The sequence below is a fragment of the Sus scrofa genome, chromosome 6 (assembly GCF_000003025.6).
Source record: "Sus scrofa isolate TJ Tabasco breed Duroc chromosome 6, Sscrofa11.1, whole genome shotgun sequence".
Classification (NCBI taxonomy): domain Eukaryota; kingdom Metazoa; phylum Chordata; class Mammalia; order Artiodactyla; family Suidae; genus Sus; species Sus scrofa.
This window is the reverse complement of record NC_010448.4, coordinates 68,338,100-68,358,292: the sequence shown is the minus strand read 5'-3', so window position 1 is coordinate 68,358,292 and position 20,193 is coordinate 68,338,100. Positions and strand designations below refer to the sequence as shown.

The 20,193-nt window shown below is 55.9% G+C and overlaps 1 protein-coding gene across 27 annotated transcripts in view; it reads right to left on the bottom strand.

The window, feature by feature from the left end:
* The window catches only part of CAMTA1 (calmodulin binding transcription activator 1), an 866,060-nt gene that overhangs the window by 113,630 nt on the left and 732,237 nt on the right, over positions 1–20,193 (bottom strand). For all 27 annotated transcript variants that reach the window (XM_021097504.1, XM_021097510.1, XM_021097514.1 and 24 more), the window contains one exon: positions 1,418–1,571. In XM_021097504.1, coding sequence (XP_020953163.1) covers positions 1,418–1,571 — 154 coding nt within the window. The remainder of the gene's footprint in view (positions 1–1,417; positions 1,572–20,193) is intronic.

The following is a 20,193-nucleotide window of genomic DNA, read 5'->3' as shown; positions in this document are numbered from 1 at the left end:
TCCCCCAGGTTTCCATGTGCTCTGTGGGGTTTCGAAGAGGCTTGTGTGGCCCCTTCTAGTTAGGAGGCTGACTTCAGTCTGATGTCCCCTGCGGGTCTCGAGAGCCCCAGGGGGCTGGGGGTGTGAAGTCCAGCTATAGGGACCGGGATGGCCCATGTTAGAGCAGAAGGATGAGTGGCGGGAGCAGAGGAAGGCAGGGGAGGGAGCCAGGCAGAGGGAAGGGGGCCGGCAGCGGCGGCTCTGGTGGAGGAAGCCTCAGGCAGGAGGCCCCGGGGGTGGAGGGGCTGCAGACACCACCTTGAGGGCACCAGGTGGCTTAAACAGGACAGAGATGGTCAGCACTGCAGGGACACACCTGAGCTTCCTGGTTTAGGTCCTGGCAGCAGCAAGGCCAGGCCGGCTAGAGCTTCCCTGTGGGCACTCGGCTCAGGAGGACAGATGGGAGTAACCCTGGGCTTGGGGTCTGCCCCTGGGCAGGCTGGACCACTGGCCTATTGGGGGTCTACTTCCCTACACAGAACCCTGTCCCTCTGGACCCCCTGCCCGACCTTGTGGCTGGGTGGGGGTGGGGTTTCCTCCAAGCGGAACACCGAGGGATTCTCAGGCTGAGCTGGTCACTGAAGGAGCCATCTGGCCTCAGCTTGGACACTCAGTGACTGGACACTCACTGTCCCCCAGGAAAGGACATTTCAGCTGCTCCCTGTCCATGGCGCCTCGCGGCTTCTCCCCCGCAGCTCTGTTTCCAAGGGTGGCACAGACTCCAAGGGACCCACTGAACTCCCTGAGACTCAGAGATCAATGTTTCAGAACCCGGGCCCTGTGCACGGGCTGGATCTTCACGGGTCTGTTCTTCCTGAGCCCAGCCATCCAGGCAGCAGGTGAGGCCACTGAGAGCCCCTGGCGGCCGCCTGTGGGAGCCAGGGGCCAGCTGTGCCCCAGCTTTCTGGACTTGCACAGTTTTGCATCCAGTGATCTGCACCTGACAGATGCTTCCAAAAGCATCACTTTGCAATGAAATAAAATCCAGCTCAACTCCATGTGCCGCCCTGTCTGGGGCCGGAGGCAGGCCCTGTGTCCAGGAGCAGATGGGCCGAGGGCAGGAGGCAGGCCAGCCCCTCCTTGGGCCCATGGGCCTCTTCTCCTCCCGTAGGCCACCCTGCTGTCTTCGGTCCCGGGCCCTCTTGGCTCTGCTCCTCGCTCCCAGGATTTGTGCCTCTGAACCCACTTTTCTCGCCTATACCTTAAGCTGACACGGGGTCCTGGCTGTAGAGTGGGGAGCTCGCCAGGACAGAGTTGAAGCGGGAAGGGAGGGGAGGGGTCCTTGTAAAAGCTAAGTTCACTGTCATCCAAGTGGAATGGGGCTCCCACACCCGGGGCCCCAGGTCACACAGGACCCTGGCCGGCTGCGCCTACTCACACATGGGCTTCAGCTGCCCAATGAGCTCCTCTTTCGTCCATTTGGCCCACTCCTTCTTGTCGGTGTTGATGGAGCAGAGGATGGGGCCGCAGGGCTTGCCGCAGTCCTCGATGGCCGGGACATTCAGGTAGTGCACCAGGACAATGTCGGGGTTCTGCAGGGAGAGCACAGACACTGGCAGCATGGGGGCGGCATGGACCCACCCAAGGTCTCCCCCCACGACAGCAGGTACAGACAGACTGAGGGTCCCCACGCCAGGCTTCCTCAACTTTGGCAACCAGATCATTCTCTGTTGAGGGGCCTCCCTGGACACCGCAGGGCGCCTGGCTGCACCCCCGGCCTCCACCTGCCAGGTGCCATTAAACCCTACCCCCTCCCCAATACCTCCAGACATTGCCCGCTGCCCCCGGGGCACAAAACTGCCCCTAGCTGGGACCCCCTGCTCTATACGTGGGCTGATTCCTGTGTAACTGAGGACCACACACAAGGTCACGTGCATCGCCAGCCCCACATCCTGGACCGACGCCCACGGCGGCCCCAGCAGCACCCCCCCCCAACGGGCCGATTTCCACACATTTCCTCATCGCCGCTCGCTGGACACCCCGACCGGGGCACCACCACCACCCTCTTCTCAAGGAGAAACTTCCCAGAGTGTAAGGCACCTGCTTCTAAGGGCTGGATGCCCTCTGCCCTGCACCTGTGGTCACCCCCCCAAAGCAACCTCAGCAGCACCTCTAAGTCTCTAAGCATCGCCCGGGAGGCAGGTGCTGCTCAGAACCTCTGGAAACAAACCCCCCCCCCCATGGAAATCTCTTCGGAGCTTACAGATAGAAAGAACTCTACGCGTGAAGACGTGGAGGGCACAGTTTTGTCCCCAAATGCTTTTACTGAAATGGGTCAGCCTCTTCCCATGGGATTCAGCTCAAAATGCCCTCCGTGGCTCTCTGCCCACCAGCAGCTCTGACAGGGACACGCCGAGGGCCCCAGAGGGTGAGGCTGTTTACTAGGCTCTGTCAGGCCTGATAAGGTTGTTTAGAAAGAAGCAGCCATGTCACTTTATAATGCATCTGAGTAAGCCCAGCAAAACCTCCGATACCCATCAGAAGGTACTTCCCAAACTGTAAGGAAACATACGATAAAGTATCATGGTGCTGCCGAGAACTAAGGAAAAACCACTTGGGGAGTTTCCGTTCTGGCTCAGTGGTATACCTGACTAGCATCCATGAGGACATAGGTTCGATCCTTGGCCTCGCTCAGTGGCTTAAGGATCCGGCGTCTCTGTGGCTGTGGCCAGCAGCTGCAGCTCCAATTCGACCCTGAGCCTGGGAACTTCCACATGCCTCAGGGTGCCATCCTAGGAAAAAAAAAAAAAAGAAAGAAAAGAAAAGAAAAACCACTTGGAAGGCCCCATTCTTGTTCTACTTCTCAGATCCATCGCCTGGGCTTGTCCTGCTTGATACCTGACAGCAAGTCCCAGGTGACACGGGAACCCCAGGCACTGAGGGGCCTGGGGTCTGCAGTCACCTTTTTTGGACAGTCAGAGCAAGAATAATAAATGATTACATGACTCAATCAATACATTAATAAAGACTCAAGACTATATCCTGACCGGTGCAAGAAAGTACACTGGTACAATTTTAAAAGATTTTCAATAATGGTTGAAACATATTTTTTTTTCCTCGCCAACGCTCAGTTAACCAGGAAATTAAATCAACACGAACAGGAGCCTCCTCGTTAATGGCAGCTTTTCTGGATTGCGGTAATCATTCTCCTTAATAATAATGATAATCCCTGACATCAGCCTGGCGCTTTATTCTTTTCCAAGCATTTTCCAGGCATTATCTCATGGGGTGCCCTCGCAAGCCAGGCGGCGGGCTGGGCTGGGCTGGCGCCCTCTGTCGACCGTGAGGGGCCTGCAGCACAGCGAATTTGTGACTTGCCCAAAGCTATGTGCCTGGCCAGGGACAGAGCTGGGGCTGGAAGCCAGGGTTCTGACTCTGCTTTCGGGTCCTGCCAAGACATCTGGGGGCCGCTTATTGCTCAGTCCAAGAGCCTTCCTGTCTCACGCTGCACTTTGTCTTTGCAAGATGCCCAGAAAAAAGATGGGCTGGGTAGCTCCGCCATGCTCATCGCCCGGATGGGGAAGCCCGGGAGGGATGGGGCCACACACCCGAGTCCCAGCGCAGGTGTCCTTCCTACCGACCAGCCCATTGGCCTCCCGCCCGGGCTGAGAGCTCCTGCCTGAGCCTGTGCCTGCCCTGGCGGCAGCACCAGCCACTGAGCAAGACAGAGTAAGGATCAAAGAGATGTGGGGGGCCTGCAGGCCACCCCAGGCTCCCTCTGATCCCACCCTCAGGAGTGCAGCCTGCCCTGCGGGAGGGAGCCAGGATGTCAGAATCTAGGCGATAAAAGGCCCGCAGCTTCCCGCCCCACTGCCCCACCCCACTGAGCACAGCCGGGGTGCCTGGGAAAGCTGTGGGAGGCCAGGGCGCTGGGAGGGCAGGGTGTATGGCCCCTGGGGAGCGAAGGGCAGCCCTGGGCATCCACCGAAACCCCAGAGTCTGAGCTCCTGCACTACAGCACTGGAACCTGCCTGTCTCAGGAGGCCCCATCCCGCCCTTCAGGGTCCAGTCCATTTCCGCATCACCAGCCTCCATCTACCCTTTGAGGCCGGGCACAAGGCTCGCCTCCTCCTCCAGGAAGCCCTTCAGGATCCCTCACCCTCCTTTACCTCCACTACAGCAAGGTGGGGATTGGGTTTGCATCTCAATGGTCTGTTTGCCTCCTTTATCTGCTCCCCCCCACCCCCACCTTCGGCGGGGACAATTCCTCGGCGCTGTCACAGTGTCCAGCAATGCAGGCTGCTCATTCCATGTTTATGCGACTGAATGAAGCTGACCTGGGATCTCCCATCCTTACTCTTCCTGGATTTGTGTTCAGCTGCCATTCAGCTTCAGGTTTCTCTGCGTCTCTGAGGGGCAGGGCAGCTTCTCCGAACACGACCTGCTCCTAGGGGCTCAGAAGCAAGGCTGCTTCTTAACCTTTTCTGGGTCTAAGGCCTCTGGACATTTGATGATGGTTGTGGCTGCTCCACTCCCAGCCCTGAAAAATGCCCCAAGGCACGTCCACACCGCATTTCAGGGGTTCATAGATCTATCGTCTGTGGACCCCACCACATCTAGAGTCACCGATTTGGGGATTCTTTTTTTTTGGCCGCGCCCACAGCATATGGAACTTCCCAGCCCAGGAATCAAACCCCAAGCCACAGCAGTGACAACGCCGGATCCTTTAACCACTAGGCTGCCAGGGAACTCCCTGGCTTAGGGGTGCGAGACCCATCTGGGCCCCTTTCAACTCAGGGACTATCCCAGCACACACATCCCTCTTCCCGGGAGCCTCTGTCCTGGGCCTTTTGCTGCTTGGTGGCCTATGCTGATACGGTTTGGAGAAAGGCCGAGGCCCAGACCCTGATGGGTTCAAGGAGACTGGCTTTGGGATTAGAAATGCAGAAGCGGCCACCTCTCGGTTTATATCTTGAACACAGATGCCATCCCAAGGCCTGGAGTTCCTGCAGCTAAAACTCCTGAGTTGAATTTTAAGTAACGACTTCCTGGCTGGCGGCTACTTTTAAGACACAGAGTGATGGAGGTATTTTTGGAAATTTGGGGCACACATCACTTCTTGGCAAGGTCGCGATTTTATTCATTAGTTGTACATTTTATTGGGTGTTTCTGGCAGAAAAAAATATATTGGCCATGGAGTCCCGATGTATGAGTGTGACGGAGCACTCCTAACAAGGTCAGATCCTCAGGGGGTGCTGAGCTGCTGGCCGGCTGGGGCGGGTCGGCTCCAGGGGACCAAGAACCCACCAACCAGAACACCCTCGACCCTGGATTCTTGGGTCTGGATGGTTGTGGAGCCAGCCAGCCTTCACCCCCCAGGCTGACATCCCCTGCGGTTCCCTGGGGTTTACCACCCAGGTCAGACCTTGTGAGTCTTATCCAGAGTCTGCTCCCTGGGCTGTGTAACTTCTATGAAGATGCTCGAGGCTATTTCCCCAGAAGAGCATGAGCTTTGAAATGACCCCCCAGGAGTCCAGGAGGCCTGTCTGGCATTAAAGGCCTGGGGGAGCCCAGGAGGGTGGCTGTGGAAGGGAAGCTGAGGATAAGTAAAAATCTCAGAAGTTCCAGAACTTTCTGGAAAGAGCCATGGACCAGGAGACCCCCCTCCCTCCCTTTTGGTGCCTCAAGCTTTTCGCCTGGAGTGGACACAGAGCCCCCACCCTTCTGCTGCAGGCGTCGCGATGGGGCCTTGGCGAGATCCCATGAGACAGGGAGCTGCTCTTCTAACTACCAAAAGTTGCCACTGAACCCCACACCAAACAAAACCCTGGTGTTTTTTGGAAAGAATGACCAGAGTCAGCTTCCAGCGGGCAGTGTTTGCTTTTATTGCCTTAGGTGCCTTCCTCGGAGCTGGGGCTTTGTCCCCGCTGCCCACCCCTCAGAACTTCCTCCAGCTTCTCGGCCCTCAGCCCATCACGTTCCAAAGGTTCCTAGATTTCTCCCTCCAGCCCCACCTGTCTGTGCTGCTCCTAGCTCACCTGTCCCACTGCCCACTGACAGCTCCTGTCGGGGCCTTCAAATCCCCCCCCAGTTTACCTGGCCGAGCCTGATGGCCACACTCCCCACACCTGGCCCCTCCTAGGCTTCCGCCAATGACAATGGCACCGCGCCCCCACCCCCGGCTGGTGAGGCCAAAGCCTTTCTCTCTCCAGCCCAGGCATCACCCAGCTCCATCAATTCTCACCCCACTCAGAAAGCCTGCCCCACCCTCTCAGCCCCATATTCCAGGACCACCCAGTCTAAGCCCCACCTCCTGCCACGTGGACCCTCTGCCCACATTTCTCCCCTCCCCTCCTCCACCCTCCCCATCCCCTTTCCCAACACCAGCAGGCATGACCCTAGGATTCCAGCACCAGCTCGCTGCCCGGGAGCATGAAACCCACACGCCGGATACAGTTACAGGGACCAGCCGTCTGTTTTTCTCTCCAGCCACTCATGTTCCTCTGGGCTTACCCCAAGCCTGTCACCCCCGTTCTCTCTTGAGCAGTTCTCTCTGAATGATGTGCTCCAAGCTGCCTCCCCCGCATGAGTCTCAACGTCACCTCCTACAGACGCTGTACCCAGAGACCCCCACAGCCACGGTGCCTCCCCGGGGGCACTACCGCCTTTGCACCCTTTATGCTCTTTGCAGCGCCCACCCCCGGTTCTCATTCTGAGCTGTTCCTGCTGGTTTGGCCTGTTTTCCCACCAAGAAGTGAGAGCTCTGATGGCTGGGCTCCATCTGGTTCAGGGGGGCTCCTGGAGCCCAGAGGGCGGGCACACACTAGGTTCTCTGCCCACCCGCTGAGTGCTGATGCTGGGTGACAGCTGAGCTGTCCCCTGCGGCGCTGGCCTGGCTGGGGGAGGTGGTGTAGGGTAGCCGTCTTCTCCCTGGAGCCCTCCTCCATCCTTCCCAAGGGACAGACAGACTCACGCGGAGAGGTTGAGCTGCCTGGGAGGGGGCGGAGGTGTCCACCCCCCGGGAAGGGTCAGCAGCACCTGAGGGTCCAGGAGACCCTGGCGCCTCTGCAGGAGGCGCCGCAGGTCCTCTGCTCAGCTCCTCCTCAGGTTTCACCTGGAAACGGGAGGCCTGGACTTGCCATGGACCTAGTTCCAGGCTGCCCGGCCTGCAGGGCAGAGGACTGTGGCCTGGAGCTGGAACAGGGACATCTCCCAGGGCCGTGGGGACAAGTGGGGGCCGGGGAAACAAGATGGGGACCTTTGCATCCAGTGGCACAGGGAGGTTGAGAACGTTCCGCAGAAGGAATCCTGAGCTAACTTTAAACTGGCCCCTTGGCTGCAGGACTTGTCAGAGCCTTGGTGCCATCCTGTGCTGGAGAATTTCTTGGTGGATGTGTGCAGGCAGGCTGTTACGCTTATTTGACCATGAACCTGAGCACCTCTGGGGACCCTAGTGTTCTCTGGAACACTGGGACCCGCTGATAGAATTCAAAGCCAAGGAAAACCGCCTCCAGAAGTTGCTGGAAGACAGGGGCCCTCAACAGTTCCTGGGGCGGCTGAGAGCTGAGAGCTGGGTGCTGGAGAGCTCCCCATGGGCAGACCCCTGTTCTGGCCAAGGCTTAGTGCTTGCTCTTTAGGATGGGGGCCTTAACCTTGTTGGAGGGGAGGTGAGGCAGGTACGGGGCTGAGGAGGGGCCTGGCCCACAGCCGATTTGAAGGCATCTTCAGTAATCTGTCACCTGCCTGGGGTGGAGGTGAGGAGGCATGCTCCTTTGCAGGGGGAAGCTGAGCCCTGAGCCTCCTGCATGTCAAGCTTGCTCCAGGGTTTGTACAGGCCCTGGAATTGGCCCAAAGCAATGCCCTCTTCACCAGAGACCCCAGGGGCCCAGAGCAAGAGCCCTGCCCGGGGAGCTCACGTCCTTTTGGCCGCTGCCAGCAGTGGGAGCCAGATGGCTGGATGCCGGGGGTCCTGCAGCCCTAGCTCGGGGCTCCTTCCCTCTGCTGGAAAAGAGGAGGCGGCTCCCCTTTCTGTGGAGTAAGCAGGACAGTGGCGCAAGAAGTGGTTAAAAATGCAAAAAGCTGTTGGTTTTGATAAAGAAAAATGCAGCTGCAACATCTGTTTGACTCTTGTTTGCAGCTTCATCAACGCTAAGTGTTCGATAAATCAGGGTGGCATGGTGCTCCGTTTCTTCTGTGGCTCAGTCATTAATCTCATGCCAGTTCTCATGAAAAATGAAAGAGAGAGGCTCTGTGATAGTGAAAACGTATACATTACCCAGAAAGTCATAATAGCGTGTAATAGTGCCACACACCTCCCCACTTGCCGCTGGGGGGGTGGGCGGGGGGCGCACCAACAGCCTGGGGGGGGGATGGAGCAGATCATCACTGTTCGTGCCACAAGCCGATTCTATTATTGCATTTGTCACATTAGCACCATCGCCGCGGATTCTGAAAGCCCCACAAGCCTGAGCTTCAGAGGCAGAGCCTTTCCTGTACCTGGGCGCTTAATAAATGCAGGTAGATGCCTGTAAAACAGGAGTGCAGAGCCGGCAGAAAGAAGGGCAGGATTTATTAGGGAATGAATAAATGATGATACCAGCAGCTCAGGGCCAGGGGCGTCATCACACTGCAAGGCAGAGAGAAATCCTCCAGCCTGGGCTCCAGCTGCCCCGGGGGGATCTCGCAATGGTCCATCACTCGGGATGAAGGCACGAGGCGGGGCCGGTGTCCCCATTAGGTCTCCTGGGGTCTGCCGGCCCCTGCAGCCTGGGGGCACCCCACTCCCCACCCCGTGAGCTCTTCCCCGCCACAGATGGGACGGGGAAACTCAGGTGCCCCCACGACCAAGTCCATGTTTTATACCACCTCTGGGCGTGGGCTGGGTGCTCCTCGGTGGGCAGGACCGGGCCTGTACCACCAGCACGCACCTCCCAGGGGGCGCCTCGATTTGCCACGATGGCTTTCTGAGTGTCAGCTGTGGGTGGCCCCACCTTTAAGCCCCATGAAGGTTTCCTCCTTTACTGCCTTCAATGACCCACGGGAGCAGGCGCTGCGGTTATGCATGTGAGGGATTCGGGTTTTCGTGCTCAGGGCTCCGCCGTTCACCCAGCCCTGAGCCCTGAGCCCGAACCGCCACGCCTTCCCTCCACCGGGACCTCACTGGCCTATGGAGGGCTGGGTGCCCATCTCAGTGCCCTGGGCAGCAGTGGCCCAGTTAGTGTCTGTGCCAGAGCAAGATAGGGTTCAGGGAGCCTGGCTGGGTCACTGGGGATGGGGAGCTGCGGGAAGAGGGGGGACCCTGGCCTGTGAGTGCCTCAGGTCAGGGCCAAGGTGACGGCAGCATCTGGGTCTCCAGGTCAAGCCTGCGGTGGTCAGGACGCCCTCTATGGTTGGCCAGGGCTGCAGGGTGGGGCAGGGGGAGCTGGAGCTGAGAACAGGGCAACTGCAGGGGGCAGACCCAGGTCCCCAGAGTTGGGGCCTGATGAAGAAGCAAGAAGAGACAGGAAGAAGATGAGGAGCTGAAAGAGGGGACCCTGGGGCCCCAGGAATGGACAAAGCCAGCTGTCAGATGTGCGCTTCCTGGGAGCCAGGACTCATGTCACGGGCTGGGTACCGCATTCCCAGCTGCAGTCCGGGGGCCAGGGGACGCAGAAAACCTCCTGGCTCCTTTGCCAGCGCTCAGCAGGGTGGGGGGGCCTGGAGGTGATGCTCAGGGGGCCCACATGGGACCTCCCCTCCTGCTCCAAGCCGGGAGGGGGTGCAGAGGTCAGCAGCCCTGGGGGAGCTCTGGGGGCCCCTGGGCTGGCCGGTCCTCATTAAGCCAGCACTCAAACCAGAGGCAGCCCCTCCCTGCCTCGCAGGGAGGCTGGGAGACTTAATTAGTTAATGTGGTAAAGTGGTCTGAAGATGGAAAAACCCTGGGTAATTGCTGAGCGCTGCTGCTGTTGTTACACAATTACCAGAATTTTCCAGTCATGGGAATATAGTTAAACAATTTCCACCTGGGGTGGGCCTCCGGGCACCCCGCCGCCTTAGGGGCTGGCCGGCTCGGCCCGCTTTAGCCCACAGGTGATGTAGGAAAAACACATTCATTGTGGGAAATCCTGCCTGGCACCCTCCTGGCCACCTGAAGGCTGCTGAAGTCACGGAGAATTTGTCACCCCCCTGAACAGATAAAGATGCGTGTGCTCCGAGAAGAGCCAAGGACCCCCGTCTGTCCAGACTCTCCTGAAGCCTCTGAGCAAGTTCTACCTGGAGACCCCTGGAAGGTTGAGCCTCTGGATGGACACTCCTGGGGAGAGTTTTAATCAAACAGCAAGGCGAGGAGGCCCTACTGTACCTCTGCCTGGGATGTGTGGGCAGGTTTCCAGATGGACCGATGGAAGCCAGGGTTCACGCGGCTCGAGGGCCAGGCCTTGCCTTTACTTAAAATTGTCACAAATGATCTGGGAGAAGAAATGCCCAGCAAAACCTCCGTGTTGGCAGAAGACACTAAACTTTCGTGGGTGACAAAGCACCCAGTCCCCAGAGGATCTTGGGAGGTGGTATTTAGCGGATGCGCAATGACAGATGGAGCCCTGTGTGAGTGGAGCGCGGGGCCCCGTGCTCAGAAAGAGTGAAACAAATTGCCTGTGGAGGCTGGTGGGCCTGGGCTGTCACCTCAGGAAGGTCCCTGGGGGTTCCAGAAGCCACTGTCCAAAGTCATTGCTGGCACCAGGAGGGACCCAGGCTGGAGAGCCTTGACCCCTGGAGAGCACGAGGGCTCTTCATCACCAGTCTCATCTAGGGCGTCACATGCAGGGGCGAGGGGCGCACCCAGGGAGGAGGGGGTGGAGGGGAGGCCAGAGGGATCTTTCCGGCCAGAGGGACAAGAGTGGAGAGGAGCTGTGATTCCCGACTTTCAGGTCAGAAAAGGGAGAAGAGGAACGCCTGTCTTTTGCTTCCGATCCCAAATCCGAAGTGTACGGGCCCCCCTTGGAGCTCAGGGAGGCAGTTTTAGCACAAATTCTGCACAGCGGGCAGTTAAAGTAGGAAACTCATTATCCCCAGGGAGGCATGAGCTGAAAAATATAAATAGTTTTTTTTTTTTTTTCTTTTTTTGCCATTTCCTGGGCTGCTCCCGCGGCATATGGAGGTTCCCAGGCTAGGGGTCTAATCGGAGCTGTAGCCACTGGCCTACACCAGAGCCACAGCAACTCGGGATCCAAGCTCCGTCTGTAACCTACACCACAGCTCACGGCAACATCGGATCCTTAACCCACTGAGCAAGGCCAGGGATCGAACCTGCCACCTCATGGTTCCTAGTCGGATTCGTTAACCACTGAGCCACGATGGGAACTCCTGTTTTGTTTGTTTGTTTGTTTGTTTGTTTAAGGGCAGCATTCATTCCTGGATGGAGGATCCATAAGGAGTTAGGGAAGAAAGTCAGGATGTGGGGATTGTCTCTCTCTCTGGGACCCAGATCCCGGAGGCACCACGATGCTTGGTGTGGCCTCTGCTGCGGACCCAGGCTCAGCCCTGGTGCTCACTGCCTGCTGGTTCCCACATGCCAGGTGCTGGCCAGGGACGCAGGTGGCCGTCACCCTGCAGCTGGTAGGGCTTGAGCCAGGATGAGATTGCTGGTGTGTCTTTTGTGTATGGTCTGCTCTCACCTCGAATTCCTTTTTTAAAATGTCTTTCTTTTTTGGCCACCCTGTGGCCTATGGAGTTCCCAGGCCAGGGATCAGATTTGAGCACAGCTGCAGCAACACCGGATCCCTGACCCACTGTGCTGGACCAGGGATCGAATCTGTGTCCCAGAGCTGCAGATACCACCAATCCTGTTGTGCCATAGCGGCAACTCCTGGATTCATTTTTGACTTGTTAGAAATCACTGCAAGAGCTGCTCCAGCCAGCCATGGGGTGAGACTCCCTGGGCCTTTCCTGGGACCTAGAGCTCAAGGGAAAGGGACTGCGCCCAGGAGTGCAGGATGGGAGGCGGGGTGGCTAGGCACTGGGAGATCAGTTGTCAGAAGGCTGCATGGCCACAGCCCCACCCCCCAGCTTCCTCTCCTCTCCCAGGAGCCAAATCCACAGGTCTCACAACCTCTTGTCACTTGCCTGTGGGTCAGACTGGCCATGTCCTCCGGGGAAGCTGGAAGCCAAGCCCACCGTCCTCTCCTCCCCGCCCCTCTCCATCTAAGGATTGTGCCTTAGCTGCACTCTGGGGGATGGTCGTGCCCCTGGGGACCTGCCCTGTTAGGCAGTGGGCCAAGCCCCTCCAATGACAATGGCCCCTAACAGTCATCTAGGCATCTCCAGAGGGGCTGCGTTCTCTGGAGCCCTTTCCGTCTGTCTGCTCCTCACAGGAGCTCTGCAGGAAGCCATGTGTGTGCCACCAATCCCACCAGCCACGTGAGCCCTCTCTGAGAGGTGCCACATGATCTGCCCCGTGGCTAAGGAGAAGCAGACTCTGGCACGCTTGGTGTCCTAGTGTGGAGTATCCACATTTTCTTTAGGGAACAAACCACCCCTCCCAACTCAGTCCAGAAAGGGAGCATGTGACTCAGGCTGGCCAATGGGAGCCCTGCAATCTCTGGGCCATGTGATTGGCCATGAGTCCCAACCAGAGGAAGTCAGAGCTAATCCCTGGATTTGGCTGGAGCCCCTGGGGGACATGGATGCTCTTTCCTGCTGGATGATGAAGCCTCCAGTTCCTGGAAGTCACCCCTTGCCAGCACATGGAATCCCAGAAGGAAGCCACGTGGAGCAGGCAGAGCCTAGGGAAGGAGAGGACAAGCCTCCATGCCTTTGATTAAGCCCCTGGATCCAGACATGCCTGAAGCCGGCATACCTCAAACTTTTCAGTAACTTCAACACCCACATTTCCTTCCCCTTCCCCTGAAGTCAGTTCAAGTTGAATTCTCTGTTGCATCAACCAAGAGCCCTAACTCCTAAACAGACCATATGCCTTCCTTTTGCTAAGCCAGGACTCTCTCCACTACACAAATCAAACTGTCCTCCGGTTTCCACAACGACCACCATCGCTATGGTTACGGAGAGCTACTGTTTATTCAGCACCTGTATGTTCCATTGCTGGGTGCTAGGGGCTTCACAGGCCTGAGCACGTGAGCCCCTCCCGAGGCAGGACCCGTGTAGCACTATCTCTATCATGCACATAAGGAACACGAAGGCAGAACGAAGCAGCCCACCTCGAGCCCAGGTCTGATGCTGCGAGCGATGGGGAGGAGGGCGGTCCAGAGCTGAGCTCTGGGCTTCAGTCTGGGTTCTGCTGCTTCCCAGCCATGCACCCTGGGCAAGCACACCTCCGTGCTTCAGCTCTCACTTACAGAACGGAGGGAGGAACGCCTGCCCCCGAAGTTGTGAAGATTGAATGAGATAATGCATTTGAACCGAACGGCGCCTGACATGTAGTAAACCTTCAAAACGGCTGGACTGGGAGTTCCCGTTGTAGCTCAGCACTTACACAGCTGACCAGTGAGGATTTGGGTTTGATCCCTGGCCTCACTGAGTGGGTTGGGGATGTTGCCATGAGCTGTGGTTTATGTCGCAGATACGGCTCAGGTGCCCCGTGGCTGTTGCTGTGGCTGTGGCCAGCAGCTGCAGCTCTGATTCGACTCCTAGCCTGGGAACTTCCCTATGCTGCAGGTGCGGCTCTAAAAAAGCAAAATATAAAAAAATAATTGAAAAAAGCCCTGTCAGAGAGTCTCACGCCCAACCTCTAGAAGCAGTGTGACTTTATCTCACAATATTGCTGAGGTAAACTTTCCCTAAGATCTTACAGAACTTGTTTTCGGAGCAAAACCAAATTGATTCAGACATTGCTGATTTAGGAAGTGTAATTTTTTTTTTTTACTTCTTTTTACAGCCACGTCTGCGGCATATGGAAGTTCCCAGGCTAGGGGTCAAATCGGAGCTGCAACTGCCCGCCTACACCCCAGCCACAGTAACACCGGATCCGAGTTGCATCTGTGACCTACACTGCAGCTTGCAGCAACACTGGTTCCTTAATCCCCTGATCAAGGCCAGGCATCGAACCTGCATCCTTGAGGACACTATATTGGCTGCTTAACCTGCTGAGCCACAAGGGGAACTCTGGGAAGTGAAATTCTTAGACAGGAGCTTGTCCAGGCAAGTGGAAAGAATTCTTTCCAAATATTGAAATATTGTCTTTTCCAAAGGACATTCAAGTCATCGGAGGGGTTTGGGTGTGCTAACATTCTTTTTTTTTTTTTTCTTGGCCACATCCATCGCCTATGGAAGTTCCTGGGCCAGGGATCAAATCCGAGCTGAAGCTACAGTAACGCCGGATCCTTAACTCACTATGCCGGATCCTTAACCCCCTGCGCCAGGCCAGTGATCGAACCCACGCCTTGGTACCAATCCAAGCCACCTCAGAGACAATGCCTCATCCTTAACCCTCTGTGCTGCAGCAGGAACTCCAAACACCAGTCATTCTTGGGATCTCTGAGGCAATTCTCTACTCTTCCAACCACTGGAAGAAAACAGAACTGCATCTCTTGAAGAATATTTAGGAATTTTAGTATCCATGAACTCAGAGAGATGTCAGCCTCTCCCTCCAGCCACACCGCTGGAATGTGAAGGATTCTCCTGGGCCATGGGGGTCCTTTCTAGTCTTTGGCCGGATGGTACAGGTGTCAGACGAGAGGCAGGTCCTGGAGGAACCCAGGTCTTTGAAACTCTTCCCTGATAATCACGCCCCCCTCCTCATCAGGAGGTGGTGCAATTTAATTTGCGCAGGAAAGTTCCTCAAAGACCCTGCAGACTGCAGCCCTCTTGGAACAGAGGCTGAGAGAAGTAGGAGGGAACTTTGGGATCACCCAGGCCAACCTCTCCGCCCCCTTCCATTTCCAGTCTGGAAAACTGAGCTGAGACAGGCTGTGGCTTGTCAAGTGTCTCCCAGGGGACGGGGAGAGAGTGAGGACAGGGATTCAGAACCACGAATGGCGGGACCGCCCTGGCTTTGCAGAGAGGATGCATGGAAGGCCAGAACTGGTTCTGTTCGCCTGCATGGCCCTCACCAAGAGGCTGCCTACCTGGCCAGTGCCCTCCTTTGCAACCTTGACCGTGAACAGGTTCCCAAGATCCTCAGTGGGCTGGAACAGGGCCATGCCTATGCTTTAGAGCTCATGCTTTCTGTTCAGCATCTTGCTGGTGATGGTGGTGGCAGGCAGGTACTCTAAGCAGGAAAGCCCGGGAGGTGGGGACCTGGGTCACCCTCCCCCTGTTCTGGGGGAGCGCCTGTGGAGCCCCTCCACTAAATCCTGTTAAAGACGTAACCCCCAAATCTCTCCCTTGACTGACAAATGGGCTGCCTGTGGATGAATCGTGCCTGGCCCAGCGAGCATCTATAGGATTTTTATGCTCTGGCAACTGTAACGGTGAGATTCCAGCAATTGTTTTAGAGGGAATCATGATTAAATTGGCTGTATGTTTTTTTAATGCATTCCCCAGTTCCTCTTTAATATCTTGGTAGGACAAGATAAAGTGTAACCACCGAAGTAATTGTGGCACTCGACAGTTTCTGTCTTGAAAGAGTGACTAGGGGTTAACAAAGCCACGGCAGGGGCGAGGTTCGGATTAGAAATTACGGTTTTTCTTTTTGTTATTTTCTTTTTAAATCCCTCTTTATCTTCCTTTTCTCTCCAGTGGCTCCTGGAGCTGGCTGATAACCTGTAAGCCTCCTCGGGGAATAACAGGACCTGCTATACCAATGACACAGGCAAATCAGGGGCCGCCTCCTTTGCAGAGCTGCTGTGGCCAGGCCGCCCCTTCCCTGGAGCCCGGGCCCTCGGGGTCAATGCCGACTTGGCCCCCAAACTGGCGGGGCTCGACCTCCTGGATCCTAACACCGATTGAGACCTGAAACCAAGGGCTGCAGCCAAGCGGCTGGGATACCTGGGCTGCCTGGGGCCAGTCCCCTGAGGACAGCAGAGGAAGGTGGCTCACCAACTTCAGCAGCTCCTGGAATTGTCCCCTCTCCTGGCAGATGCCACGGGCACCCTTAGGGATAGGGACGGTGGCCTGCGGGGGCTGGGGCATCATCCCTCTTCAGATGATGTGACAGAGAGACCTGGGCCTCCTGCAGCTTCCTCTGGGGTCTCTAAGCATCGTGCTTAGAGAAAAGGACCCACATCAGGATCAGGACCATTGGAGCAGAATTGAGCCACCGAGCTGGGAAACAGTGCTGGCGGGGCCACGGCTGCCACCGCGCTCAAGTCTAAGGCTCTCCCATTGTCCTGGAATTGTCCCCAGTCCTCCCAAGCCCAAACCACTGCACTCCTCTTGGCTTCCTAGAGGAGCCCTGCAGCTGGGCTGGTCCTGCCCCTCCCTGATCTTTGGCTGAGTCTACACCTGCCCTCTAGACATCAGACTTGTGCACAACAATGTGGATGAACTTGGAGGACACTGTGCTTGGGGGAAATAAGCCCGAGAAAGACAATACTGTCTGCGGAATCTAAAAAATGCAACAAACGAATGACTATCACAAAAAAGACAGACTCACAGAAACAGAGAACCAACAGGGTTATTGGTGGGGAGAGGGAAGCGGGAGGGGCACGATGGGGCGGGAATTAAGAGGTACAGATGACTACGTACAGAATTAATAAGCTACAAGGACATATGGTTCAGTACAGGGAATATAGTCCGTATTTTATACTAACTATAAATGGAGCATAATCTTTAAACATTATAAACCACCGTATTGTATACCTGATGCTCCTACAATATTGCACAGCAACCATACCTCGGTTTAAAAAATAAATGGGAGTTCCTGGGACAGTGAAAATGAATCCCACTAGTACCCATGAGGATGCAGGTCTGATCCCTGGCCTCGCTGGGTGGGTCAGGGATCCCATGTTGCTGTGGCTGCGGTGTAGGCCGGCAGCAGCAGCTCCAATTCGACCCCTAGCCTGGGAACTTCCATGTGCCGCAGGTGGGGCCCTAAAAAGCAAAAATAAAATAAAATAAATTAATGGACACCAGGCTTCCTGAGAGCAGAGTCTATGACAGAAGGAAGTCCATTCCCTGGATTGGATTGTCGAGTTGCTGTCACTTGAATCAGTGGCTGGTGGACCATACCTGCCCGTGGGTGGCAGTGAACGGGTTCTGCAGCCCAGACAGGTGGCGGGGGTGGGGGGTTGGGGGGAGTCCAGCTGCTGTGGCCAGGCTGTGCCCTGGCCGCCCGCCCACTCCCCTCTCTCCCCATCCCTCTGCCACAGCCAAGGCCACGTGCCTGAAGCCGCAGGGCCTTGCCAGCTACTTGCGCGTGCCCTGGCTGATCTGACTCTTGGGTGTATCAGGTGATCTGTTCCAACCCTTCACACACACAGACCCCCGACTCCCTCCCCCCCACCCCCTCCCAGGCCCTGGAATTTCACACCAAGCCACGGGAATGGCCCCTTCCCTCTAAGCTCAGGGTGCGGGTGGGCATAGAAATCCCCAAACAGCATATTCTGGGTTGTCAGGCTCAGTGACAGACACGGCCATCACCTCTGCACACACACACACACACACACACAGACACATCAAACACACATACACACAGACACACACACAGACACACACTACACACACACATACCACACAGACACACTACACTTACACACACCACACACAGACACAGAGATATCACACACAGACACACAGAGACATATCACGGACACACACACACACCACACACATAGACACACACAGACACAGAGACACATGACCCACATCACACACACAGACATATCACACAGACACACACACACAGACACAGAGATGCACTACACACACACACACCACACACAGACATATAACAGACACATGTGCACACACACCACACACACACTACACACAAACACACCAAACACAAAGAGACACACACCCCACACACACACCACACACACACACCACACACACAGACACACCACTCACAGATACACAGACACACAACACACACACATATACACCACATACACCTCACACATACACGCACAGACACACCACTCACACACACACACACACACACACAAACACAGCACACACGCGCCCCCCAGTTGGGAAGCCTCCAGCTCTTGCTCCTCGCTTGTGTTTAAGACTCACGGCTGCCTTGAAGCTGTGAAGACAGACGTGGGGCCGAGGGCCTGGCGCCAGCCCGGGGCGACCGGGACACCCGTGTTTGCAAAGACAGCATTTGCGAGGTGTGAGGCAATCAGGACGGCGCCTTTCAAAACTGTGTGGCAGTTTCACTCCAAATGTTCTATTTTGTGTAAGGGATGGAGTCCCTTTAGAAAAACACTTGCTGGCATTTGCGAACCACTGTTGCTATGGAGCTGCTCAGAGGAGTGAGCTGCCCAGGACAGCAATTAATTCTGGTGGTTGTAGGTAAAGGGAGCCAGCAGCTCCTTGCAGAGAAAGTGGATGGGAAGAGAAAACCTTTAAAAAGGCAAAAGCTGAAAAAGTGCATGGGCGGAACTGGAGACTCGCATACAAAGTGGACTGAGAAAGAGAAAGACAAACAGCCTATGATATCACTTCTATGTGGAATCTAAAATACGGCACGAATGAACCTGTCTACAGAACAGAAACGGACTCACGGACACGGAGAACAGACGTGTGGCTGCCAAGGGTCGGGGGGGGGATGGACAGGAGTTCGGGGTTGGTAGATGCAAACTATTGCGTTTAGAGTGGATAGGCAATGAGGTCCTGCTGCACAGCACAGGGAATGCCATCCACTCTCCTGTGACAGAACAGGATGGAAGATTGAGGAAAAGAATGTATACGTACGTACAACTGGGTCATTTTGCTGTGTAGCAGAATTTGACAGGACGCTGTAAATCAACTATAATTAAAAACTTAAAAAGAAATCTTCTGATCAAGGGTTTGCGATTCCCTGGAGCAGGGAGCTTTTCTTAGCCATTTTTTTTTTTTTTTTTTTTTTTTTTTGTCTTTTTGCCTGTTCTAGGGCCACTCCCCTGGCATATGGAGGATGGGGGTCCAATCAGAGCTGTAGCTGCCGGCCTACGCCACGGCCACAGCAACAAGGGATCCGAGCCGCATCTGCAACCTCCACCACAGCTCACGGCAACCCACTGAGTGGGATCCTTAACCCCCAGAGCAAGGCCAGGGACTGAACCTGAAACCTCATGGTTCCCAGTCGGATCCGTTGGCCACTGCGCCACGACGGGAACTCCGCTTAGCCGTTTCTTTATGCTTCCCTCGTGGTGTAGGATGGAGGTAAGGTCTCTAGTTACCGTGAGAGGAGGGTCTCGGCTCCCCGACTCCCCAGCGGGCTGCTCTAGGGAGACCTCCCCATCCTTTTCCGGAACAGTTTCCTTCTCTACAGCCTGGGAGAAACTTGGGGCCCCCTTACAGGGCGTTCCCTGGTTCATTTATTCCTTCATTCAATATAAACCTCCCAAGAGCCATGATGTTCTGGGTACCAGTCCAGGTCTGGCAGCCACGGCGCACAAGCCTAGGTGTCTTGGTCTCAGAAAGCATGGTGAGACAAACTACAACTGCTTGAAGAAAGAAGAGGTGATTTTGAACGGTGCCAGGGGCTGTAAGCATAAAAAGACCCGGTGACGGGTGAGGGGGGTGGGACATTTGGCCAGGGAACTCAGGAAAGGCCTCGGAGGAGGTGTCCTCGAGCTGAGCCAGAAACGGTGAGAACCCAGCTGTGGGAAGAGGGTTAGGGGAGTGTAAAAGGCAGAAGCAGGGGGCTTGGGCTCGCAGGGGACATTCGGGAACAAAGCCATGAAACGATGGACCGGAAGTCAGCCCAGATCAGAGCACTGAGGAGGGGGAAGGTCACCTTCCATGACGACAGCTCTGCACCTGCCTGCTCACCCCGTGTCCAGCTGGTGCCGGGCCCAGAGCTGGGCTTGGGTAGCATTTGTTGAATAAGCAACATAGTCCAGGAACACATGAATGTTGAATGAGCCTCCTCTTTGAGCTTAAGATTCAGCTTCTCAATGGAAAAGAGCCTTCACGTTTGGAGATCAAATCACCCAAAAGGCTTAGACCAGCAGCCAAGATGCTGCAGAGATGAAAGAAATATATAATTTCACCCATTAGTAAGAAAGTTACCGAAGTTTACCTTGTTCAAGGCTTGTTCTGAAAAAACAGTCTGTTTTGTTGGCTGTTTACTGAATGAAGACCCGAAAGATGAGTTATAATTAACTTAGCAGTTTTCAGTAGCGGGAACTA